At 36.7% G+C, this 27,615-nt stretch overlaps 3 protein-coding genes across 3 annotated transcripts; 2 read left to right on the top strand and 1 right to left on the bottom strand.

Annotated features, from left to right (window-relative positions):
* Positions 1-15,050: 15,050 nt before the first annotated feature.
* On the top strand, positions 15,051-15,374 carry LOC104246379 (uncharacterized). Its single transcript, XM_009802184.1, has one exon. The coding sequence runs from the start codon at positions 15,051-15,053 to the stop codon at positions 15,372-15,374; it is 324 nt and encodes a 107-aa protein (XP_009800486.1).
* Positions 15,375-17,161: 1,787 nt separating this feature from the next.
* On the top strand, positions 17,162-23,453 carry LOC104246378 (pumilio homolog 24). The gene is made up of 17 exons (XM_009802183.2): positions 17,162-17,462; positions 17,704-17,757; positions 19,386-19,447; positions 19,572-19,653; positions 19,738-19,861; positions 19,965-20,048; positions 20,242-20,356; positions 20,781-20,931; positions 21,012-21,125; positions 21,221-21,292; positions 21,452-21,502; positions 21,594-21,644; positions 21,746-21,853; positions 22,022-22,213; positions 22,455-22,529; positions 22,694-22,941; positions 23,024-23,453. The coding sequence occupies exons 1-17, from the start codon at positions 17,229-17,231 to the stop codon at positions 23,133-23,135; spliced, it is 1,929 nt and encodes a 642-aa protein (XP_009800485.1). The 5' UTR covers positions 17,162-17,228; the 3' UTR covers positions 23,136-23,453.
* Positions 23,454-23,597: 144 nt separating this feature from the next.
* LOC104246377 (uncharacterized) lies at positions 23,598-25,693 on the bottom strand. The gene is made up of 4 exons (XM_009802181.2): positions 25,472-25,693; positions 24,820-24,871; positions 24,681-24,748; positions 23,598-24,312 (listed from the first exon to the last, which is right to left on the bottom strand). Exons 1-4 carry the CDS (start codon positions 25,610-25,612, stop codon positions 23,686-23,688), a joined length of 888 nt encoding a protein of 295 aa, XP_009800483.1. The 5' UTR covers positions 25,613-25,693; the 3' UTR covers positions 23,598-23,685.
* Between the last annotated feature and the right edge of the window lie 1,922 nt (positions 25,694-27,615).

Raw genomic sequence — 27,615 nt, 5'->3', positions numbered from 1 at the left:
TGTGCAATTCGGGGTTTCAAACCCTCAGGACATCATTTACAATCATTACTCACCTCGACCCGGCTAATTCTCTAGCTCGCGATGCCTTTGCCCCTCGAATTGGCCTCCACGCGCGTCGAATCTATTCAAAATCAGAACGAGTACGTCACAATATGCTAAGGGAACAAAGTCCAAGCGAAAACATTCGAAAAATATCAAAAATCCCGAAATTAGAAAAACCCGAGCCCCGGGACCACGTCTCGGAATCGGGTAAAATTTACATTTTCAAAATCCTCATACCCTCACGGGTCAAACCATACCAAAATTATCCAATTCCGATACCATTTGGTCCTTCAAATCATCATTTTACATTTTTGAAAGGTTTCACAATTTTCTTCCCAAACTCCATCCCAAATCACGAATTAAATGATGAATTCAGTGATAGATTCATGTATTCTAGCCAAATCTGAGTTAAAATCACTTACCCCGATGAATTTCTTGAAAAACCTTCGATAAATCGCCAAAATCCGAGCTCTCTAGGTCAAAATATTAAATAAAACCCAAAATCTTGTATTTATAGAGTACCCCTCAGATTTTAGCCTCCGCGGGCCGCACCAAATCGACCGCGGTTCGAGCAAAAACAACCGCGGCCGCACATGCCTTCCTCTACAGTGACAGACTTTAGTATTTTGGCCATAACATTTTCTAAAGATGTCAAAATTGTGATATCTTTACCTTTGTGGAAACTAGACATGAAGGGCTACAACTTTCATTTTTGAATCATCTCAAAATTTCTTGTAGATCAAAAGATATGAGCTTCCGAAATAGGACCAGCGAATCGTTCCCCACCGCGGCCGCACCCCATTTTGTGCGGTCCGCATGACACCTACCACGGCCGCACTTCTTTTTGTGTTGTCCGCACAGCACATACCGCGGCCGCACTTCTTTTTGTGTGGACTGCACGGGTGAGTTCCGAGGCCTGCAACCCTTCTGGACCTGCTACAGCTATGATTTTTGGCCTAAAACATCCCGGAACCTATCTGGAACTCCCGGAACTTCAAACCAATTGTACCAACACATCCCATGACATCGTTCAAACTTGTTCAAAACTTCGGAACGCTCACAACAACATCAATCACCAATTTAACATAGGATTCAAGCCTAAGAACTCCAAGAACTCTTAAATTATGCTTTCAATCAAAAAGTCTATCAAATCTCGTCCGAATGACCTAAAATTTTGCACACACATCCCAAATGACACAACGAAACTATTGCAACTCTCGGAATTCCATTCTGACCCCTGTATCAAAATCTCACCTATCAACCGGAAAGCACCGAAATCTCGATTTCGCCAATCCAAGCCTAAACCTTCCATGGACTTCCAAAATGCATTCCGATCACGCTCCTAAGTCCCAAATCACCTAACGGAGCTAACCAAATCATAAAAATTCCAATTCGAGATCAAATACAAACACGTCAAATATTGGTCAAACCTTTCAAATTTTAAGCTTTCAATTGAGACTGTTCTTCCAAATTAAATTCTGATTAACCCGAAACCCCACACCAACGATTTACATAAGTCATATTGTATCACACGGGGCAAGTCATGCTCGAGAACTGGCGAACGAAATGCAAAAGCTCAAAATGACCGGTCGGGTCGTTACATCCTCCCCCACTTAAACATACGTTCGTCCTCGAACGTGCCCAGAGTTGTTCCAAAATCCAACCAATTACTGAATAACCTCACCATGCACATACCCGGGGGTGATCCCATGTCACCCTATCTCACATAGGTTCAATAACACAATATAACTGAATTTTCACAATTCATCCTAGTCCATAAGCCATAGAACCACATTTCCTCTTCTGAAATCATTCACAAGATCAGAATCTCACATTTATTTTCCGAATAAGCCCGAACAAGCTGTAATCACCCATATATGCTATCTCCAGTGCAATCACATGATATACCACATAACTCAATACTTGTAGTGATAACTTCTAATCACAGCAACTGCACACAACATCCGCATACCGATAGAAAAACTTTTATCAACTAAAGTCTCATCCCAACACTTCCATATACTGCCAATGATCACTAAGACACGCGGTAAGCCATAACCATTTCCCAAATCAACCATTCAAGAAGTCACTCCTCCTTTGGCAAATACCACAGTAAATTTTCGAGCCGAATCTCGATGTTATCTTTCCAATATGCTGAAATCGAATTCGTTCATATTCATTAATGATCCCAACGATCTACTCTACTCCAACGCATTACTCTGGTGACATGACACATCAATACAGGCCTAAGCCACAACTTGCATAATATGCGCACTAATAAGCAACGGTCCGAACATACTCAAATCATGAAAATGACTCAAATGAAAGAGTTGTACCTCAAGCTCACCAGTACCACCACAATACAAGACTGAGAACCCGTCTCGCATCATAGAAACAGAACACATGAATCTAACCCGCAAGGTCATACCTCTACATAACTTTGCTACGATGCGCGATCCTATCCAACACTGCTCTACATGAACCACCTCAAGTCATTATGCTCAAAATCGACAACCACGCACAATTTGATGTCTGGAACCCAAGCAATCATTACACCCACGGTGAAACAAATAACATACACCACACACACCCGATAGGACATAACCGATACGCCGTTCACCGAGCAACACCCAATTACTCTTCCCGCTCGACTTCCACTATGAAACCCCAATAGAACCGCACCATATGTGCCTATAACCAACAAATCATAACATCTCGCAACACAGAAAGGTAACTCATAGGCCTCCCCGGATTACTAATAAGCTTAATAACTGACGAATCAACACCTCTCTCAATAATACAATTCGAAGCCAACCAAGCCGACTTAAGTTAGAACACGCATCCACATTGGCCTGCCAACGAACTCCTTATCACAAAAATCCTAGAGCTGCTCTTCAACTCTTTTAACTCTGCCGGTGACACACGATACGGTGCCCGGCATCAAATCAATATCAAAATCAACAACCTTGCCCAACGACATGCCCGGTCACAAGAAACATATCCGAAAAGTCCCTCACCACCGGAACTAAATCAATGGTAGGAGCCTCTGCACTGACATCTATCACGAAACCCGACTAAGAAAAATAATCCTTCCCAGTCACCTACTGGGTCTTCGAAATATAAAACCACTCTACTAGGACATAATCCGTCGAACCTCGCCACTCAATCCGTGATATTTTCGGCATAGCCAACGGCATCGCCTTAGAACAATAGTCCAGAATGACACCACACGGAGACAAACAATCTGAACCCGATATCACATCCAAAATCTGATATACCAAGCAACAAAATATCCGCCCGGGTCTCCAAATCCCGATAGTCACTAAACAGTGCTGATACACATGACTCACAACCATAACATAGCCTGAATATGAGAACTTCCCGTCTCCAACTCCATATGGCCCATGAATCAACATATCTGGTCCTAATTCCGCCGTCTGAATACATACCACACCTCAAATACCCAATCATTCCACGAGAGAAAATCTAGAATTCCTCAATGCCACCAATCAAACTCGAATATCAGCAGTCGATCTAACAAGAAAATGCTGCAATACTACCGAAGTATCATCAACTTAATCACATCGCCCTTTCTGAAACATATGCCCTCGTCAAATCACCCCAAATTAGCAATACCATTCCCTTAATCATCCGAAGACCCTTTCTCTAATTATCTGAAGCTCGTTCCTCTAATTATCTGAAACTACCTGCTGCCTAAGAGTTGTGACCTTCCTTTCAGAACTGAATCGTAACCTTACACACGCAAATCTCGATCCTACACACATACTGCATATACCATACCATCCTAGGACAATCATGAGAACTTCATATCCCTTCCGAACCACAAGCAACTATGCACTCAACCAACCAAGAACTTTCTATTGAGCCCAACCTGGAAGAGAATCACTATACAACCACGGTAGAAATCGACAAGAATTCCCCATTGATCCCATCTAGAAGAGAACCACTATACATCACATGCTCCTCACGCAAATAGGAAAAATATACCTCTCTAACTGTGGTGGAAACCATCTAGAACTCCTCGAATTCCTTTTGCACGATACTAACTCATCAGGATTGAATCCTTCTAACTCAACCGAGCTACGCATGTCACTAAAATGCAAAAGAATTGCCGCAAAACACCTACAGAGACTCATTACCTCGAAAACACCCAAGGAACTAATCATATCCTTACCATACTTATTTGGCCTACTACCACGCTATCCCATCTATTCGAGTTTCCCCCTGATCTATCGTTAGCTTGACATTTCTTCTTGCTACAATGCCACAATTCCTCAACCCAGACTTACCACGCGAGACCCAAGCATGAAACCACATTGTCTAAGGCTCATAAGTCGCTGAGTACTCTCTTAAATGTTTTCAAAAGAACCACGTTCAAAATACCTACCCCGAAGGGACCTCCTGCAAATCTGGAACCATTACATTCCTAATACTGATATATAGAATCCCATAGTCAATGTAGAAAGTACCACACGTCTTGACATTTTCCAAATGAAAACTCAGTTCCTAACCACATATACAACTTTAAAATACCCAATTGCTACATGTAGAATCCTAAACACATTAGAACCATTTTCGAGAGTCATTCACTCTATTCGAGCTGCAATTAGTCTGATCAAATGAACCGAACAACTCGTGCCTCATTGGCACTCCGACACCGCAGAATGTAATCCCATCCCAATACAACCAACCAACTTCCTATTATATGTACCGATGCACCGAGCCCTCTTGCCAATAACAACTCAAGACATCCCGTGATTCTCACACACCTATGAAGCATAATATAATCTTCGTCAAAATTTTCCTTTACTCGAGCCATCCTCGGTCTCAATTTCCGCAAGCCATAACTGATTCACCAGCACGCCTTAAACTGGAACCAACATAGCACCTAACCATGTAATCGCCCAATCAATAGCAGGATCCCCCACTTGGCTCGAAGCCATAGATCAGCACATACTCAATAACTCATAACGATTATACTCTATTGATGCCATAACACCGTAGTGAGATTAAACTCAAATCTTTTATAAGCTTGTGAAAACACAGATCATCTAGAATTTTAACTCCTTTACAAACCTCGCAGTCCATTCTCGCAACAGTTACACCTACTCTCTAAGCGACCCAATTTAAATTGCAACACATATCCTTCACTCGCAAATGAGATCTTCTAACAGACACATAAGGATCATACAACCTCGGAACATTTTGCAAGAGACAACCCACCTACTTTGCCTCTAACTAACATTTCTGTATACCTTCCACCGTCATAAACTGTATGCAGTCACTTAGTCCTCCTAAGTCTGAACTCATACCGCAATATGAAATTTACTTCACTCACAATTGGGAAATATGAAAAGATCCTTCACACGCCCATAACTCGTGGCTATACCTCAAATCAAGATAGAATTCAAGCACCTAATAGTGCTTATATCCTCTAGCAGACCTTCTCGTCGCTTCCAAATCATGTGGATACATCTCGCAGTACCAACAAACTTATCACATAGTTATCCAGTCGTCACTTCCACTAGTAGGGACAATACCAAACATATACGTTCAAAAATACTTTCTCACACAATTAGCACCTCGGTGCTCAAGCTATAGGCAAAGATCCGGTCTCAATCCTCCAGACTAGCCCAACATCAACTCACAGAGATCACATCTCGCCCCTTGATCGGGGAATCACAAGACATCGATACACATCTGATACTGAGCGCTCATGCGCGCATATGAACGCATGGAAGGAATTCAAATAGTTACATTTCAAGCTGAATCAAGGACGCACGATAAGAATTCAAGAATGTGAAATTTTCCTAAAGGTTTTGCAGCCTTTCGAGGATAAATACAGACGTCTCCATACCGATCCGCGAGACTCTACTAAACCTGCTCATGACTCGTGAGACCTAAGTAACCTAGGCTCTAATACCAACTTGTCACGACCCAATTCCCCGAATCCGATCGTGATGGCACCTCTCGTGAAGACAAGGCCAGCCAGACCAAAACAAACCACCTCTTTTAAATAGTTAAATACCATAAGTAGTTCTAAAACGTGATATAATAACCATAATTTGCGGAATTAATGATAACAATAGTAGAAACCATCCCGACACAGCCCAAACCAGGGTGTCACAAGTCATAAACAACTAAGAAATCCAGATACAAGTCTACTGAACACTAATTTAGATACAATAGTTCTAAAAACATGAAAATGATAAGATAAGGGAGGCACGGGGCTGCGAACACCAACAACTACCTCGTAGTCTCTGAATCACTACCTGGACTGGGAGAATCAGCACTTAGGAGCGGACTCTACGATGCCTTAATCTACACACATAGTGCAAGGAGTAATGTGAGTACTCCGACTCACTAAGTAATAATTATAAATAATGGCTGAAAGTATGAAAACATGTAAAGGCACAAAGCAATTCCATATCAAGCAGTAAAATCACTTAAAGCAGTAAATCAGTGAAGAAATCAAATAATATCCCTTTTGAAAGCAAGTAAAACAGGTAATTTAACAGGTAAATAACAAGTAGAAATCCACCCCTCAGGCACAGTATCAATCACTCAGCATATCCTCACATATGGCTCTCGGCCTCACTCAGTCCGAAAATCATCACAAACCCTTTGGGCATTAGTAAAACAGTAGTTCTCAGCCCAAAACATGATGTAGAGATATCATTATAGTTTCAAATCTGAGTAAAAGTGGCTGAGTTTGTAAAACAGTAGATATCAACAGGACTGAGTTCAAATAATAAGTCAAGTAGTGAGGAAAACAGTGATAAAAATCCCTCAAGGGTCCAAATAGTTGGCACGAAGCCCAAATATGGCAATCAGCCCAAATCATGATGATAACAAATAAATTTTAGTCAAATACGTGGTAAAATCATCAATCGGAATGGACCAAGTCACAATCCCCATTAGTAAAAGACCCCACGCTCAATATCCAGCACGTGTCTTACCTCAATATAGCACTACGATGTGCAATTCGGGGTTTCAAACCCTCAGGACATCATTTACAATCATTACTCACCTCGACCCGGCTAATTCTCTAGCTCGCGATGCCTTTGCCCCTCGAATTGGCCTCCACGCGCGTCGAATCTATTCAAAATCAGAACGAGTACGTCACAATATGCAAAGGGAACAAAGCCCAAGCGAAAACATTCGAAAAATATCAAAAATCCCGAAATTAGCAAAACCCGAGCCCCGGGACCACGTCTCGGAATCGGGTAAAATTTACATTTTCAAAATCCTCATACCCTCACGGGTCAAACCATACCAAAATTATCCAATTCCGATACCATTTGGTCTTTCAAATCATCATTTTACATTTTTGAAAGGTTTCACAATTTTCTTCCCAAACTCCATCCCAAATCACGAATTAAATGATGAATTCAGTGATAGATTCATGTATTCTAGCCAAATCTGAGTTAAAATCACTTACCCCGATGAATTTCTTGAAAAACCTTCGATAAATCGCCAAAATCCGAGCTCTCTAGGTCAAAATATTAAATAAAACCCAAAACCTCGTATTTATAGAGTACCCCTCAGATTCCAGCTTCCATGGGCTGCACCAAATCAACCGCGGTCCGCACAAGCCAGTGCGGTCCGCGGAAAAACAACCGCGGCCGCACAGGCCTTCCTCTGCAGTGAAAGGCTTTAGTATTTTGGTCATAACGCTTTCTACAGATCTCCAAATTGCGATATCGTTATCTTTCTGGAAACTAGACATGAAGGGATACAACTTTTGTTTTTGAATCATCTCAAAATTCCTTGTATATCAAAAGATATGAGCTTCCGAAGTAGGACCAGCGAATCATTCCCCACCGCGGCCGCACCCCATTTTGTGCGGTCCGCATGACACCTACCACGGCCGCACTTCTTTTTGTGTTGTCCGCACAGCACATACCGCGGTCGCACTTCTTTTTGTGTGGACTGCACGGGTGAGTTCCGAGGCCTGCAACCCTTCTGGACCTGCTACAGCTATGATTTTTGGCCTAAAACATCCCGGAACCTATCTGGAACTCCCAGAACTTCAAACCAATTGTACCAACACATCCCATGACATCGTTCAAACTTGTTCAAAACTTCGGAACGCTCACAACAACATCAATCACCAATTTAACATAGGATTCAAGCCTAAGAACTCCAAGAACTCTTAAATTATGCTTTCAATCAAAAAGTCTATCAAATCTCGTCCGAATGACCTAAAATTTTGCACACACATCCCAAATGACACAACAAAACTACTGCAACTCTCGGAATTCCATTCCGATCCCTATATCAAAATCTCACCTATCAACCGGAAAGCGCCGAAATCTCGATTTCGCCAATCCGTGCCTAAACCTTCCACGGACTTCCAAAATGCATTCCGATCACGCTCCTAAGTTCCAAATCACCTAACGGAGCTAACCAAATCATAAAAATTCCAATCCGAGATCATATACAAACAAGTCAAATATTGGTCAAACCTTTCAAATTTTAAGCTTTCAACTGAGACTATTCTTCCAAATTAAATTCTGATTAACCTGAAACCCAAGACCAACGATTTACATAAGTCATATTGTATCACACGGGGCAAGTCATGCCTGAGAGCTGGCGAGCGAAATGCAAAAGCTCAAAATGACCGGTCGGGTCGTTACACAAGAGGTCGACTTGATACTTACTAAGGTCAAATAATATAATAAAGTGTTACGCTAAGCATGGGAGTCACAATTAATCAATAGTTTGTGGCAAGAGGTAATAAGTCATGTTCTTAACCATTTTATAGTTAGCCATTTACATTTCAAATATTTAGCAGAACAAGTCATGGATAAGATTTCACATAGATATCATGCGCACATTATGTTGAGGTCGACGGCCCGATCCAACAGAAAATAAACTGTGCACTGCCAGAGGGTCGAATGGCACAAACCATAGATGCATCTATTTCTACCGAGGCGATCGGCCTGATCCACAAATATCAATGAATATCAAGAAAACACATGATGGCGCATTTATTTTCAAACAATTTCATACAAGTGTCCAACAAGTGTATACATTCGCTTATATTCCTTTCCAAGTCTCTAGCATTTCCTAAGTGATCACATTAGCAAGAAAATATAGAGACATTCACAAATATAGCATGATACTGGTCCTAGACTACCCGGACAATTAACATAATAGTAGCTACGCACGGACTCTCGTCACCTAGTGCGTACGTAGCCCCCACATTTAGTAGAAAATTACTCAATTATTACACCTATGGGGACAATTCCCTTTTACAAGGTTAGAAAGGAGACTTACCTCGCTCCAAAGTGCACTTCCAATACCGATAACGAGCCCAAACCCTCAATTTGGAGCCGAACGATCCAAAACTAGTTAAATGAGGTAGGAACTAGTCAATATAAGCTCCCAAGATAGTATTCTAGCTATTTAAGCAATTTCCCAACCTTAAACACAAGTTTCCTAAAATCCGACCCCGAGACCACATGCATGGATTCCAAAATATTTCGAAGGAAGTTGTTCTCTATAACCTAAGGATCAATAATATATGATTTCTAATTTATTTCATAACAAATTTCGTGGTTAAATCTAACTTTTATCAAAACCCTACGTTTTCACTCAAATCCCATGATTTTCACTAATTTTGGTGTGTTAATCTACCAAAACCCAAGTATTAAACTCACATTAAGTAGGAATAACTTACCTCACAATGCTAGGTTGAAATCCTCTCTTTGAAAGCTCCCAAATCGCCCAAGTGTAGAAGTGAAATGAAATAAATGGCCTAAGTCCCTTTTTTAAAAGCTGTGTCCAGGACTCTGATGTCGCATTTGCGACACCAGGCTCGCAAATGTGAAGTCGCAATTGCGACAATATGTTCGCAAATGCGAACTAGGCCTCCCTCTACCTTGATCGCAATTGCGATAGAGGGGTCGCAAATGCGGACCCTGCTGGGTTCGCAAATGCAAAGCAAAAGTCACAAATGCGACCACTGCCCCCCAGCCGGCCTCATTGCAAATGCGATGTTAACCTCACAATTGCGATCCATATCTCGCAATTGCAAGATCTACCGCAGCAGCAAAAACACCAGAAAACTAGTGTGCTTTTCTACTCCCAACCCATGCCCGAAACTCACCTGAGCCATCGGGGCTCCACTCCGAACACTCACACAAGTCCAACAACATTGTACAAACTTGCTCGAGCGATCAAATCTCCAAAATAACACCTAAAACCACGGATTCAACACCAAAACGCATGAAATCCTTAAGAACATTCAAATTCCTATCTTTACAACCGGATGTCCGAATTATGTCAAATCAGTCCCGTTTCTAACCAAATTTCACAGACAAGACTAAAATATTATATTGGACCTGTACCGGGCTTCAGAACCAACATACGGGCCCGATACCAACATGATCAAGCATTATTCCTTTTCATTAAATCCTTAGAATTTCAATTTAACAATTTCTAATAAAAATTCATTACTCGGGCTAGGGACCTCGAAATTCGATTTTGGGCATACGCCCAGGTCCCATATTTTCCCACGGACCCTCTGGGACCGTCAAAACACGAATCCGGGTCCGTTTACGAAAAATGTTGACCAAAGCCAAACTTAGCCTTTTAAGAAAATCTAAAGGAATCAAATGAGCATGTTTCAACCCAAACTCTTCCAAATCCCGAAGCAACCGTCCCCGCAGGTCGTAAATTAGTTAAAGCAAGCGCGTGAAGTTTTATTTAGGCGAACGGGGGTTTAAAAGGCAAAACAACCAGTCGAGTCATTACAGTTGGCATTGTTGTACTTGTTATGGCTAATTTACCAGATTAAGTCTTCCGTTTGTATCTATTTATCGTTAATATTTCATTGTTAATCACATATTAGTTTAAATTGTTAAAAAGGCTAAATAAAAGAGTTAGGGATTCTATATTATGCGGCTTGCCTAGTTTTCACGAATAGGCGTCATCACGACTCCCGAGGGTGAAAAATTCGGGTCGTGACAGTAATATAATCTGAAGAGAAGAGGAAGACGTAGAACCCTAGAACACTCACATTTCGATCCGAGCAGCAAATAATTTTCTGGCATTACAATGCTTTCCTCAATTTCTTTCTCATTCCCGTTTCGATCTGTATTTGGGAGAATTGTGTTTGGGAGAATTAAGGTTGTATTCATAGAGAAAGACTGGAGTTGAGAGAGAGAGAGAGAGAGAGAGAGAGGTTGGAGAAAAATCTGAAAGAATGAGAGAGAGAAATAATACAATGCATATTTTATGGCTTAAGAGTAGGAGGTGACCATAAATAGATATTTGACTATAAAAATTAAAAGGTAGCTATGGAATATAATTTTTTAAAAGGATATTTATTTAAAATAAAGGAATTTTTACCTCCTATAGCAAAGGAACACCTTATTTATTTTAAATAAATACCATTTAAAAAAATTATATTCTATAGATACCTTTTAATGTTTATAGCAAAATATCTAATTTTGGTTACCTCCTACCCCTAAGCCACTAAATACGCTATTCAGTTACACTATTTTCTTTCTCTCTCTACTTTGATGCATGCCGTTGTGGGAGAGATGAATTTAAACCCTAACCCAGCCACTACATACGCTACGAGAGTGCTCACAAATAAACCTGCTCAAAATCCATCAAAAACAATTCTTAAACGTATTGAAATAGTTCATGGAGAACCTACTGTTGTGTTTACTATGGAGGAACTTGGAAAGTTCACTATTGAAGAAGGCCTACATCAGGTTCTAGTATTAAAATTTTCATTTGAGAGATTGGAGATGAATGAACTTCGAAAGTTCTTGCCAAAACTGCTTGGAACTCAAGGTCGTAGCTTGATTGGGTGGTTAGCGAGAAAGCACATCCTCATCAGGTCTGATTTATATGAAGATTATGTTGTTGCTGCTTCAAAAGTTGTTAATCATCTGCTCGTTAATGGTGATTAAGAGCTCCTTATTCTGCCACCATTGCTCGACGACGGATTTACCGGAAATTAGGGTTTGTTCTTGAACAAAGACGACAGGTTTGGGGCTGAGCAACTTGATTTTCTGTTAATATATTTCAATGTATTTTCAACGTATCACGCTGTATTTTCATGTATTTTATTGTATTCATTGTCTTTTTTTCATTGTAATTCAATGTATCTCGCTGTATTCCATGTATTTCATTGTATTCACTATCTTTTTTTTCTTTGTATTTCAATGTATCCCGCTGTATTTTATGTATTTTATTGTACTCACTATCTCGCTATATACCATGAATGTATTCATATGTTTTTCTAATTAATATAATTTATGTATTCAGGTGTATTATATAATTTCTCTGAAGATTGCTATATTTTGGGGGTATTTTTCGGTTGAGAATCTTTTTTATAACCGGAAATACAAATTTTGTATGTTATAATTGAGTTTGTTGAGTTATATTATGAGTCTATTATGTTAATTGATACACTTTCCGTTTAAAAACTGTGTAATCCCTTATTTCACGCCATAAATACAGTCGAATATAATAATATGTCCAGCTGTAATCCCATGTTTCACGCCATGAATACAGTCAAATACAACAACTGATTAGTTGGACTTCCCCGATTCACGCCTATTTTTGCTATTGTATTCATGAATACAGTAACTTAAATACATCTTATAACAACAGAAAACGTATCTACAATCCGTAATATAGCAAATGATATCTATAGATAGCTAATTAACACTAAAAGATAGTGCTTTATGAAAATTTATCTTAAGGTATCATATAAGAGAAATTTTCATAAATAGATATCTTTTAGTGGTAATTAGCTCTCTATAGATACCATTTGCTATATTACAGCATGTAGATACGTTTTTAGATGTTTTAAAATGTATTTGATGTATTTAGGTTACTGTATTCTTGAATACATTAGAAATAAGTGGCGTGAATCATGGAAAACCTGTTAATAAGATGTTGTATTCAACTGTATTCAAGAGTTGAATCATTAAATACAATAACGTATATTCCTTAAAAAAAGGGACCTTTCAACTGATTAAAAATGGAAAGAAAATCAATCTAGCAAATAGTCTCCTAATATAACTCAACTAACACAATTATAGCACCCATAATCTGTATTTTCCCCTCCATCAACGATTTTCCATCCGAAAGTATCCAAAAACAGAGGATTCTGTCGATTTTCAAATCTCCATTCTTTCTTTTCATGTTATTTTGTTATAGTTGGTAGAAATCAGTTTCCAACCAAGAAAATTTGAGATTGATACAATTGTATACAAAAATACGTTCAAATTCGATTTTGCATATGGCATGCGTTCAAGAAGCTCTTCAGACATACACAACGCTTGGGAAAAAATACCAGGAGATGCTTACCTTGAATGAGGCAATGTCTACACGAATGATACAAGGTATTCTGTCCTATTCTATGTATTCTGTTTCTTTTTCCAAACTCCCAGAAATCTATCCATTTATGTCCGTGTGTGCTTGTTAGGTTGTACCCACCGAGGCTTTACATATGGTTATTTTGCGACATCAATCATTAGTTCCTCGCCCACGTCTATATAGCCAATTGGAGGTACTTTCGGAACAACATTCCATAGATTATGGATTCTCAAAGTACGGAGACTTTCAAGTTTGTCAAATGCTGCCTTAAAATTGAGATCTCCAACTTTAGGACTTGCGAATGCAAAAGCTGTCACTGGAAATTCCTTGCCTTCGCTTGTTTTGTTGATTCCATTGAAAGCTATGTCAACTGCAATTTGGGGTTGCAAGTGATGCACCTAGGCTATGGACAGTTACAGTAATACTAACCTCTTGATTCTTATATTCCTCAACCAATCTTTTCACTTCTTCAATTATCTAAAAGTAAGAAAACAATGATGAGCTGTTAGACTTTTTAGCTTCATCAAGGCAAGTATAATACTTTTTTCTTTTTGTTTTCAAAGTTGATCCTTTTGATAAAAATTAAAGATCTGTGTGTGTATATGATTTTTTGGTTTTCTTCTATGTTTTTTACTGAAGTGGGGGAATTCAAAAATATATAGATTTGTGTGTTGTATAATTGATGTCGGAACAGTGGAGTAATTACATCAAATACAGAGAAGGGTTGCTGGAGTAATTACATCAGATACATGAGTAATTTTTGCAAAAAGCATGACCACTACTCACTGTCAGGTATTTTTGAAAGGAATTTTTAGGGTAAATTGGGGTTGACAATGGAGGTTCGAAATCTGATATCGATGAGATGATATTAGGGTTATTCTTTAACAAAGACGACGGAGTTTGGGGTCGAGCAACTTGAAGAGTCTGTTACCTTTTTTTATTGTATTTCAATGTATCTCGTTGTATTCTATGTATTTCATTGTATTCATTGTCTTTTTTTCATTGTATTTCAATATATCTCACCTGTATTTTATTATATTCACTGTCTCGCTATATTCCATGAATGTCTTCATTTTTTTAATTAATATAATTTATGTATTCAGATTTATAATTGAGTTTGTTGAGTTATATTAGGAGTCTATTATGTTAATTGATTCATTTCCGTTTTAAAAATAGTGCAATCCCCTATTTCACGCCGTGAATACAGTCGAATACAATAATCTGTCCAACTGTAATCCCACGTTACACTCCATAAATACAGTCGAATACACTCGAATACAACAACTGATCAGCTGGACTTCCCTGGTTCACGCCTATTTTTGCTACTGTATTCATGAATACAATATCCATGGTACAAGGTATTTAACTATATATATTTCAAGGTAGCAATGGAAGTTGTATCCTATATTCAGTCAAGACTACTCTAATATTCTGTCAGCATTCACGTAGTATGTATTCTAATATATTCAATGTATTTACATGTATATACATGTATGTCTTTGAATTCTGTATATACAAATATAGTTGTATTTTAATACAAAATATATTATGATTCTTAAAACTAAATAAAATTATAATACTATATATGAAAATCATATTTAATACGTCTATTCTTATATATATGTATGATTTATTTTTAAATGTATGTGGTGCCATCGACTGAATATTTGCATACGGTGAACGATGAAGGAAGGCATTACACAGTATGCCTTTTAGAGAAAAAATGCAGTTGTGGGCGTTTCCAAATCGACGAATTACCGTGCCCACACGCTTGGGATGTCCTGAAGAGCAAGTTTCTAATGCCAGAAGATTATTGCTCTAATTATTACAAACCAAAGTCTGTTGTAATGACATATGAGGTGCTCGTGTATCCTTTACCGGACCGGAAAGAATGGAATATACCAGCACATGTAGCAGATGAAGTTGTATTACCACCCAAATGGAAGACCAAAGAAGAAGCGTGATAAGCCCTTCATTGAATTGCTGCAGAAGAAAAATCAGCATTCGTGCAGCATATGTGGACAAGAATGACATAATAAGCGTTCTTGTAGAAATGCTCCACGTTGAAATTAGTTCACAATCTGACTTGTATTAATGAAAAACAATTTGTTATAGATTCCGGTGTCATTTCGAATATATTTTGGATATACTTAGTTGGTGTATTAAATCTGAATACGTAACTAATACGACCATTGTATCTTCATTATATATGAATATAGATGAATACAATCATTGAATACATTGAACTGATGATTCTTTCTGGAATACATATAGTACACCAGAGAGTTAATATGATTTATGAATGTTAAATACATGTATTAAAATACACTTGAATACAAATTATGACAATCTGTTATTACAATCAGTTATATACAAAAGTCGTATTCAAAATACAGCTGAATACATATCAATACAACATATCATATAAATATGAAGGTCTAAAAACACCTGCTGAAAATATGTGAACATAACTTGGTGAATACATATAAATACAACTTAATGAATATAGATAAATATATCATGCTGAATACTGACTGATACAATAAGTTGAATTCATATCAATACAACATGCTGCATATATACTAATCGGTGATGTGCCTAAGAATCTTTGAAGGTGCTTCGCTCTTGCTTACGGCATCGGCATCTATCTTCCGCATAGCATAGTCCCAAAGGAGTGCACTATATCTTTGGCGGAGTAAATTGGCATCAAATTTTACTTGTGGAACCAGCCCAACTGTGCTAAGAAACTCTACGTATGCCGCGACATACACCCCACAATCCCTAAAAGTAGAACTTAATAGTTTATACTGCTCTGGAGTAAGCTTTTATTTGAGATCGGATACTATGTTTGTGTTTGTATATGAACAAATATGCGGTGATAATCTTGGCGGGTGTTTCACAAACAGTTTAATTTCCTGCATACAAACAAGAATTGTAAAAAGGTTTCATATTCATCATCAATATATAAACTCATTAAGTGTATGAATACATATAAATACAACAAGATACAGTTAAATATTGAAATACATATTAATACCATTTAGTACAAAACAATGAATATATACATATAACAAGCAAGGAAAACTGTAATAAGTACGGAAATACAATGAATGTAAATTAGAATACATTTAAATACATTTAAATACAACATATAATATTCAAGTAAGCACAACTCAGTTAATGACATTGTAAAAATGCAAATGAGTTCTGGATTGTTTTAATGCTTATGAATACAACTTAATACATACGAATACATCATCATAATTATAAAATCACATGAATAATCCAGAACTCCAGCAACCCTTTTCTATATATTTCTGAATTCCCCCACTTCAGTAAAAAACATAGAAGAAGACCAAAAAATTATATACACAAACAGATCTGGGTGAGAGAAGAAGTCTGAATCGTGGGTTTGTGGGAGAAGAGAGTAAAGTGTATGCAAAAGAGAGAGAACATGGTTCGATTTTGATACAGATTTTACGGTGATTAAGTGAGAGAAAATTCAAAAAAGGAGAGAGAAAAATATTATTTAGCATATATGGTGCCTTAAATGTAGGATGTAACTATAATTAGATATTTTGCTATAAAGTATATAAGGTATCTATAAGATGTGATATTTTAAAATGGTATTTATTTAAAATAAATAGGGTACTAAGCTTTTCTATAGGGTGTAAAATTTCCAATCATATAACCCACATAATTTTGAACCAAACGGCCCTCAAGTCTTTCATTCTGCAAAGCCCAACCCACAAACTAAAACCCTTGCAAAACCCCAACTCACAGACCATAGCGAAGCTGAATCTCAGAGTAAAACAGCAATGGCAGCTAAACCCCAAAAAAGAGACGACTCCAAAAAGCGAAAGCATGCTCCGGCAGCCGCCAGAGGGAAATCAACTCCCAAGAAACTGAAATCATCAACTGGTGTTCCCGCTAAGGTTCTGAAGAAACCCCATAATAAATTTTCAAAGCCGGGAGATAAAAAGCAACAACCTAAGCCTCATGTTGGGAACGACCCAGTTGATACCAAGCGACAGCGTCGTATACAGGCAAAAGTACGCTGCTTTTGCTGTGAAACTTTTATATTTATGAGTCCCAGATTCGCCTTTTTTCGTAGTTTCGTTAAAGTTTTGGCAATGGGGGCCGGGGGGAAATGCAAATGGAGAAAAGATTGAAATTTCAGTCCCAAGATCGTTTTATTTGATTAATCTTTGCTCTAATTTGAAAAGTAAATAATTTTGAGCTGCAAAAAGTCCTTTTGATTAGTGTTTGGTTAATAATGGGGTTTTGTTGCAGGAGCTAGCTGAAGCAAGGAAGAAAAAGAGGAAGAAACATTACACATTGGAGCAAGTACTACATTCTTTTAAGCTTTAAGTTACTTTTAATACCGCTGACTATTTTTTATTTTTTTGAAATTTACCAAGGCTATTTTATCTTTCTGATGGCTATGGTGAAAGAAAGATGAATCAATCTGTATTTCGGTTTCGTTTACAGATGTTAAAACATTGCATTTTTATTTTGTCATAGATAAAGATGCCATTTCTCTACATCTTTAAACAAAGCCAAGATGAAATGATATCTGTAAACGGCCTTTTTGTTTATCAAGTATGATAATGATAATAGTAATTATTGGCACCTTTATTTTAAATTTAAACTTTAACAAACTCTTCATCTTTGTATTGTCATCACTTTGTGCTTTACTGCTGCTATTACACTTCTTTTCATCTTAATATGTTTTTCTTAAAAAATTTCTATTCAATCTTATTATCCTAGTGGAATCTGTACATAAATGTATTTATAGGAAATGTAAGGATTGCTTGAATTTACAAATAAACCAAGGGGGTTGGTGCTGAAACTGGATGTGATCTGATGGCCTCGGGGGTGTACAATTTGTATCTAAAATTTTAATTGAAATATTTTTTATCACAATGGTGCTTCAACCTTAACATGGCTTTATGAAGACTCCAATAGTTGATTGTTTGTTTTGGCTAAACTGTTTGTGTTATCATATTTAGAGCCCGTTTGGATTGGCTTAAAAAAATGGCTTTTAAGCACGTGCTTAAAATCACTTTTAAATGCTGGAGCTTGTTTTATAAATAAGCAGTTACATGTTTGGATAAAAGTGCTGAAACTTAAAACAAGTTGTGAAAGTATTTGGTAAACAAATGCTGTTAAGCACATTTTCTTTTAAAATGACTGAAATGTCCTTAAAGTTGATAACACTAAAAATAAGCTTATTATTACAAGTTTTTAATGCTAAATTGATTCCTATACAAATTAATTTATGTCTAGCTCTTGTTAAGTTCTCAATGATTTGATAAAATTATTTTTAATATATATAAATTATTTATTTAAATAACATATAATAATAATTTGACTAAAATAACCACTTGGTCAATGGCATATAATAATAATTTAACTAGTTTACCACTATGGCCAATGAACATATAAATGAAATATATTTAGATGTTTCTAACTTTCAAATCTTTTTCTTGAGTCAATTGCCTCTGAAATTTGACTCGTGATGTTTTATTAAAAAGATTGTGATGGGGAGGGAGCACCACTGGAAAAGAAAGAAAGGCAAGGAAAAAGAGGGGAAAATAATAATGAAACGGTAAAGAAAGGAATAAAAGGAAAAGAGAGGGAAGTTATGAAGAAAGGAACAAGAAAGCAAAGCTGCTGCAACAGAACGGAGAAAAGAAAAAAAAGCATATTTTAGGTTTTCTATTGAGGGGTAATTTCAGAATTAAGAAAAATTATAAGGGATAAGAATGTAATATACTTGGTCAAAGCAATATGGCTTTTAAGGCAATTTAGAAAAAGTTGGGTAAATTGGTTTTAACTTTTTTTTAAGCTGATTTTAACTTTTTTTAAGTTCTTTTTTTGGTTGTCAAACACCTCCACAAGTTAAAAATAGCTTAAAAGCTGGTAAACAGGCTCTTAATTGCTTAGTCCTTCAACCACTGGTCTTTTGATAGGAGCTCGCATCACTATGGGAGAAGATGAGAACTCGAAATATTGCAAAAGAAGAAAGATCAAGGTGTGTTGTCATATAACTTCAAACATTTGATTTGATCCTGAATCTTGTGGGAAGATTGTAATTTATTTGTTACTCAGTATTTATAATGTCTTTGTTTCTCAATCTTTTTTATCCATTGATGCAGATTGGTGAGTGATGCCTTAAAGAGAATGAAAGGGAAGATCCCTGAAATAGCAAGCTCCCATGTTTCCTCTCGTGTTCTTCAGGTTCATCCTCCCTTTTCTTCTTGTTGATGACAATGATTTATGATGCTCCATATGGTTTTACTAACTCTTTTTTGTTAACGTTAGACTTGTGTGAAGCATTGTACACAAGATGAAAGGAATGCTGTGTTTGTGGAGATTCGGCCTCATTTTATCACTCTTGCCAGCAATACCTATGCAGTTCATCTGGTGACAAAGATGCTTGATACCGGTAATCTTGATTGAATTAATAATTATTCTTGTGAGCAATTTATCAACTCAAAAAGAGAAAACCTCTTTTGTGTCTTTTTAACTGCTTCTTTTGTGCTTTGCAGCATCAAAGGAGCAGCTGGCGGAGTTTATTTCCTCTCTTCATGGGCATGTTGCTACTCTTCTTAGGCATATGGTTGGTTCACTTGGTAAGATAACCTGGTTCCTATTGTTGTGAACTTCGTTTTGATTAATTTTTTGCCTCTCAGCTTTTGATCTATTTTGCCTGATCCTGCATTTCTGTTTAAAAATCAATTCCTGCTTGCTGTTGCAAGCCATAATTTTGGGGTAAAGAAATTTTTCCCAATAATTCCCTTAATACCACTGCTTTAACTGTTGCAGTTGTTGAACATGCTTATCAGTTGGGAAATGCAGCTCAGAAACAAACTCTTCTCATGGAGCTGTATTCCCCCGAACTTCAGTTGTTCAAAGATTTGACCTCACTGAAGGAAGCAAGGTAAAAATTCAAGCTGTTAATGATGGCATGCTGCATATGTACTTTTGTCTATTTAAATAGTTTTCTGTGTCAGCTTGGGACATGTTTTTACTTCTTCAACAGGAATATCCTTATGACAATTTTTTTTTTTTGTGATGGATCCTTATGCTATTTTTTTGTTTTACTCTGCATGTCATTTTCTCTTAAGTATCCTTTTACTGTTACTCCTTCATTTGATATTGTTGAGTAAATGGGTAATCGCCTTTCCTCTGTGTATTGATAGCAACCTTTGGTGCGAAAAAACAAAGCTTGTTGTGCACAATTACTATTAGATCATATTGGTTCTCTTATGAAGAGTATACTTTACATCATATCTCATCTTTTAACTTTATGAATGCATTTGCTTTCTGATTTAGCCCCCATTCACATTTTATGACACTGCCAGAATAGTTGATGTTATATCCACGCTAAAGCTTCAAAAGGCTTCAGTCATACGGCACATGACTTCTGTACTTCAGCCTATTTTGGAGAAAGGAATACTAGACCACTCAATTATACACAGGGCACTTGTGGAGTACTTAACTATTGCTGATCAGGTACCTCAGAAACCTTAATGACGAATTAATGAGTTGGCTTATTCTGAATCATCCCTTTCTAAATTTTAGTTTGTTCTAAGTCTTCTGCTGCAGATGTAATCCAGCAGTTGTCAAGTCCAGACCTTGTTCGAATGATTCACACAAAGGATGGATCCAGGATTGGGATATTTTGCATCAAACATGGGACTGCAAAGGTTTTGGAACACTCTTTATATATCCTAAATATGTCCTAGTGGATTTTATGTAAGTGAACTTATTTCAAATTCCTTTTGGAACCTTCCTGTTTTAGGACCGAAAGAAAATCATTAAAGGGATGAAAGACAAGGTCGGAAAGATAGCTCGTGATAAATGTGGCACTTTGGTAAGCATGATTTTCTAGCATTTGACAAATGTTTTGGTCTATTTGTGTCCATTGTGACTTCTTTCAGATACTTCCAGTCTTCATCCATGCCATCTCTCACTTGTATAGTACTTTTATAATTCTATTAGTTTCACAGCTTCCATTCTCAATTACTTTCAGGTGCTTGTCTCCATCCTTTCAATTGTTGATGACACGAAACTTTTATCAAAGGTTTGTTCCTGCTGCTTTTCCTAACTTATCTAGGCTGCAGCCAGTTAGAAAAAGTTCCACTCTTAAAGCTGGTCTCATTGAACTCTTGCAGGTCATCATTCGTGAGCTTGAAGGAATTCTTACGGAGCTTCTTTCAGATCAGGTTTGTCCTTCATCTGCTGTATAAAATCTTCTGCCCCCCGCGCCCCCCAGCAATGCATCCTGTGATTTTATTATTGTACTTGTTGGTTCTGGCCGTCACAGAATGGTAGGCGCCCATTGTTGCAATTACTGCATCCAAATAGCTCGCGCCATTTCAGTTCTGATGAGCTAGCAGCTCTTGGTTCATCTGTTCCTTCGCTTGTCACCAAGGTATCTTTTCAAGCTTTTCATGAAATTATGCCATTATCTTATCAACAACTACACCTCGATCCCAAACACCATTATCTTATATAAAAAAATATTTTCACGAAATTCTGGAAAGTGTTGTAAGCAGTGCAGCTACAGCTAAATTTAATGATCGTTTAAAAAAATTGATAGAGCCCCTCAGAAGTAAATGTTGCATTGGATGAAGAAACCGAAGCTTCAGGGCTTGGTGAAGCTGATAAAGAAGATAGCTGTGACGCAGGTGCTTCAACTGATGCCACCCAAAGTTCACATTTGAGCGAAGGAGGAAAGAAGGATCCTCTTACAAGGCGGAAAGAATTATTGGTCAATAGTGGGTTAGCTGAGGTTAATATTATCTACTTTCTCATTCATATATCTATAGAGCTGTTTTTTACTTTCAGTTATCAAGCTTGTTGCCTTGCCCATTTCATTTTCTGTGATCCTTTCCTTCTGCCACTCTTTTTAACTCTCAAGGCTCTTTGAAAGCTTTATCCTTTCGTTTAGATGAAATGTCTTCTGTGTTCTCCTGTCGTTTGTGTATTCAACTTTATCCCCTTTATCAAGTCATTCCTGATCAATATTGCAGAAACTCATCGATGCCTGTTGTGAGATGGCAGGGGAATTGCTAAAATCAAACTTTGGTAAAGAGGTCATTTATGAGGTATTGTCATGTTGATTTAATAAACTTATTGCATTATTAATGTATCATAACCTTTAAATACCACTCTGTCCTAAAATAGTTTTCCTGAATAAATGTTGGATGTCTTTCCTGAACTACCCTTCTATCTTTATTGGCTTTATAGATTTTTTTTTTTAAAAATATAGGTTGCCATGGGAGGTGCAGACAGCATCTTTCACGCAACTTTAGATGGAAAGTTGAAAACCTTACATGATGCTATAGCATCTCTGGCAGCACATCCTAAAGTGGAGGAATCAGATAAAGAACATCTCCTTGAACACTTCCATTCTAGCAGGACCATCAGAAAACTGATCTTGGACTCCCCTTCTTTTGCTTGCACTTTGTATGAGAAAGCCCTGAAAGGAAAATGTGCAATTTGGGCTCAAGGCCACAGGTTGGTTTGTTGAACTCATTTCCTCCTTTCAAGCAAATTTGCAGAGGAAAAACCTCTTTCTGACTTCTTTTACAATTTGCAGTGCGAAAGTGATTAGTGCACTGTTGGGAACTTCAAGTTCTAAGGTACACAAGCTTGTGAAGAAGGAAGTGCAGTCCTTGGTAGATGATGGTATCCTCAAATTAGCCAAATGATCTGCTGCCAAAGCAGAATGAGCCAACAATGAGGATGACAAGTCCATGATCTTGTTTAGATTGATCAAGCATTTGGACTCCAGTGTCCAAGGTTATTATAGTGATCAAGGAGCGCATAGGACGAGTTCCTGGCAAATGTCTTCACACTCAAAAGATGAAGTTTTCTATCAAGTCAATGAATAGGTGATACGATAAAAGAATGAATATTTTTTCTTTTGGTTGTACCATATATAAAGATATGGAACACTTTTGTTATGTTTTAGTCTTGCATTGTCTCCTAATATTCAGTAAAGCTCTTGTCTGTTTATCGTTAAGAAACATCTTTTGGAGGTGTTTGAAGTCGTCCTGATTTGTCTATGACAACATGGAGAAGTCTGCAGAAATTACAAAAGGAGTAAAGTATAGGGAAACTCAGGTTGAAAACTTGAATGAAGCATTCATTGTTAGCTGTAAGTTGTATATTTTCAATGTAGTATGATCCAAACACTGCACCAGGAGTAAAACACTAAATGACTCCTTAAAGGAGATGAAAAGTGCATCATGGTGTCTGCTAGTTGTAGAACTTATGCTTAGAGCCGGTTCTACTGAATCTATCTACATAAGCTTCCTTTTCTGATCTAAGCTCAAACGCTGGATAGCTACAGTCGCGACTGCTAGAAACATGTTTCTCAATGCTTCTTTCCTGAAATCTATGCAGCAACTTCCTATAATTGCTAGGATGAGGATAGCCTTGTAACTCATAATTGAATGGATTGAAGATTGGTATTTCATTCCGTCTTGTGAAAGTCTGAGGTTCTATCGAGCAAGTAGAAGGTGGAGATTTCGCCTTCAGGCATGTGTTTATAACTGCAACTTCTTCCATAAATCTGGCTTTTAGTTCTTTAACACGTGAAATGCTTCTGGTTCTGGAAACTGGCCGTGCCTCTTCATTAGTAGTAAATGTTTTGGCCACTTTTGCAACATTGCCATGTCTAGGAGGCTTTTCACTTGATTTGCTTCTGGTTCTGGAAACTGGCCGTGCCTCTTCATTAGTAGTAAATGTTTTGGCCACTTTTGCAACATTGCCATGTCTAGGAGGCTTTTCACTTGATTTTATGTGACACTTTGGGCATATGTGGCTTCTTCTGTCTGCTTCAAAAGTTTCTCTGCTTGCTTCATCTGTCAGGCAAACATATGCCTGTAACAAAACATTAGTTCTTTTGGTGTTTAGGTAATTATCTGCCTTTCTTAGCCTAATTATTCAAAAGGGAAAAATAAGGAAACAGGGACACTATTCATCAGTTTTCTTTGCAGGGAAAAGCACGTAAATTTCCAAATCATGGAGTGCGTAAATGATATCCTTCCCAAGAATATAGGGGTAAAAAAAAAAAAAAGTAGCTATAAAGAGAGGGAGAGTAGAGAAAAACTTTAAAACTACTCCAACTGAACATGATTCTTCTTTTTCTTTTTTAAATTCTTGCATCATCAAATTATCATAATGAGAAATTTGGATAATAATCCATTACCATTTTACAGAAAACGAGAAAAAAAAGTTCATATGCCTACCTGAGAAACCAACTTGAATGCAATCTCAGCTTTGGGGTGTTTGTTCTTATCAGGATGAAGCTGCAAAGCTACAATCAAGTTTAACTATAAGTTCACAATAACCAGAATCTGAACTTTAAATCTTGCAAATTAGTTGTACCTAGTTTACGATATCGTTGCTTAATCACATCTGCTCCATCACTCTCGTCGACCTGAACTCAGAATTCAGAACCATCAAAATTCTTGATAAATATAGAACCTGGGAAACACAAGATGAGTCCCAAAGACAACCCCATGACCAAGAAGTTACAATTAAAAATACAGTGTCACAAGTTCAAATTCAATTAGACTCATGGCAATTACCATCCAATTGAACATCGCTTATTTCCTTGTTAACAATGTGGGGAAAAAAACACAAGTTAAGTCCCTAGTAGGAAAAATTAGTATTAGTGGCGAAGCCACATGGTTACAAGGGTGGTCGTCGAAAAATTACACTGTGTGTATAGATAAAATATTACGTTTTAGAGGTATGTAACACATATTGAACACCCTTTATCGGAATGTTTTGCACTTCTTTCAAATTTGAATACCTTTGAGTAAATTACTAGCTTTGCCACTGAGTGACAAAAGTCATAATTTGAATTATAGTGTCATGAGTTGGAATTTCAGTAGGACTATTGCTGCCCGTTTTATTAGCCTAATTCCACAATTTGTTGTAAACTCTATACCACAGAAAGAAGGAAACAAACACAATAGGGAACTTGCATTGCATCGCATGTCAATAAAGAGAAGAAACTAGAAAATATACGTACATCAAGAACAAGATACCAGTTGATGAATGCCGAATTTCTGGGATACAAATGGTGTTGATGGGAACAAGGAACCACCCCTTTAGAGAGTTTACAAATCTCTGAGACCAATTGCCATTTTGCATCTGCAGATTCATTTCCCATGAAGAATGCAATTCTTGAATAATCAAATGCAATGATTATTAATTACTTGAATATCTATACCAAATATCAAATGCAATGATGATTAATTATGATTATAGGTGGAATATGTATAGAGTATAGCGAGAGTTAATTAAGAGCGTTAATAGAATTTAAGAATGGGTGGAGCGGTTAAGAAAAAGAAGCGCACAGTTTGCGGGACTATAGATTTGTTTTTCAAAAGTTGTTCAGTTGTTGGGACGAAGAGGGCGAGTATGATTACTGTTAATGTTGACTCGTGGCATCATACTATTTGATCTTTGACTAATTAACATCTTGCTTAACCAAGTTCATGTTATAACGAAAGACATGTTAATTTTGAACATTTTCCTACTTTTCTTAACGTACTAGCTTTAGGCTGGCGTGTACCCCATCTCGATCAATGAGTGGATATTTTTATAAATCACATAAATGTGATATTACTTTTTTAGTTGAGCTTCTGAAATTGATGAATGCTAATCTTACATAATAACTCAATAAAGGAAGAAACTCTATCTTATATAGTCTGAATCATCATTCAATATATACAATTTAATCTTAGTTTTATTCTAAAAACACAAACATGATCAGCTAACTTACAGAAGTTAGTCGCTTTTCTTTTTCGTGAGCAAAATACAAATTATTCCATTTCTTTAATCAATACGAATTAATATGTGAATTCTTTTCGACTTGAACGAATAAATTATTATCACAAAAGTAGAGTCCAACAACTACATTTTAAAACATGACATTATTTGTCAATCTAACTTCACTTATAACACCGGTACGTTGAAGATGCTATGCTTAAGCTATGACAGTGCAGAAGCAAATTCTTAATTTTGTTAGAGTGACTTTTTAAGTAAAAAGAGAAGGTTTTAAAATCTCTTTCTATATTGACTTTCTTTCATTTGAGTACCAAGTAAAAGTTTTTTATTTTTATAAACTTGTCTAAATTTTTCCACACATTTATAAAATTATTTTAGTCTGCATTTATGTTATATTATCCTATATTTTTTGTTTGCGGAATATTTAAAATAAAACATAGAGTCTCTCTACATTAGGCAAACAGAATAGCAAGGTCATTAAGTCAAAATATCGCTTTTTAAATGTTACAATTCTTTTATAAACCATACAAAGTATGGAATTCTAAGACAAAATCAATATCTTTCTTTTTAGTTTTGACTCTAACATCATAACATTCATAAAATTATTATTCTATATCTTTTGTTTGTGTAATATTCACTCTTTAAATTAGGCAAACTCAATAATAATGTAAGTCAAGCTCCCAACGCACTAAAATGATGATTTGTTATTAGCTCCCAAGTCCCAACGCACATTAATTAATTGGAAAATACAAATTCACACAACTTTAGATTTGATCAGGTACATAAAACTTAAAGTATGGTACGTGTATATGTAAGCAGAAGCGAAAATATTGCCTACTTTGTTACTTGGCACAAATTATTCAAAAAGGAAAAACGATTGAAATTCCTAAATATTAGGAGTGTATACATAATTCAAATAAGGAAAGGTTTGATAGTATTTTTAAAATCTTAAATATTAGGAAAATAACCAAATGACTATTTTGTCTAGTTGTGAACTTTATTTTAAAAGAGCAAAAAAGGCGAACGACATTTCGCTAAGGGGCTTTGTGCTTTTAATATAGATATAGATAGATAGATGATAGCAAAATATGTCTAATACCGTTTAGTCAGTTGATTTCCAATATTTTTATACCTATCAATAGAGATTTTTGTGTCTATTACTATTGCATATAGAGATATATAATATATTTTCAAAATTGTGAGTAAGTTTTCATTTATTCTACCATGTTGCTAAACTGTTTTTTCTTAGCTAGGAAATTAATCAATATAATAATTTGTATTAAAAAATCTAAGTTATGCAAATCATTTTACGACAACTATATACCAGGTAAAACCGAAGTCTAAATATACTTGAATTCATAAAATCAAATAAATATATGCCTA

The sequence above is a fragment of the Nicotiana sylvestris genome, chromosome 1 (assembly GCF_000393655.2).
Source record: "Nicotiana sylvestris chromosome 1, ASM39365v2, whole genome shotgun sequence".
Classification (NCBI taxonomy): domain Eukaryota; kingdom Viridiplantae; phylum Streptophyta; class Magnoliopsida; order Solanales; family Solanaceae; genus Nicotiana; species Nicotiana sylvestris.
Note: the sequence above shows the minus strand (reverse complement) of the source record. Positions and strands in the feature narration are given on the sequence as shown.

What these genes read in the sequence shown, in the direction of transcription:
- LOC104246378 (XM_009802183.2), top strand. Translation starts at nt 17,229, where the DNA reads ATGGCAGCTAAACCCCAAAAAAGAGACGACTCCAAAAAGCGAAAGCAT. An exon ending in AGCGTCGTATACAGGCAAAA is followed by an intron (nt 17,463 to 17,703) that starts GTACGCTGCTTT and finishes GTTTTGTTGCAG; the next exon opens with GAGCTAGCTGAAGCAAGGAA. An exon ending in TCAAACATGGGACTGCAAAG is followed by an intron (nt 21,126 to 21,220) that starts GTTTTGGAACAC and finishes TTCCTGTTTTAG; the next exon opens with GACCGAAAGAAAATCATTAA.
- LOC104246377 (XM_009802181.2), bottom strand. Translation starts at nt 25,612, where the DNA reads ATGGGAAATGAATCTGCAGATGCAAAATGGCAATTGGTCTCAGAGATT. An exon ending in ACTGGTATCTTGTTCTTGAT is followed by an intron (nt 24,872 to 25,471) that starts GTACGTATATTT and finishes TTCTGAGTTCAG; the next exon opens with GTCGACGAGAGTGATGGAGC. An exon ending in CATTCAAGTTGGTTTCTCAG is followed by an intron (nt 24,313 to 24,680) that starts GTAGGCATATGA and finishes GTTTTGTTACAG; the next exon opens with GCATATGTTTGCCTGACAGA.
- LOC104246379 (XM_009802184.1), top strand. Translation starts at nt 15,051, where the DNA reads ATGTATGTGGTGCCATCGACTGAATATTTGCATACGGTGAACGATGAA.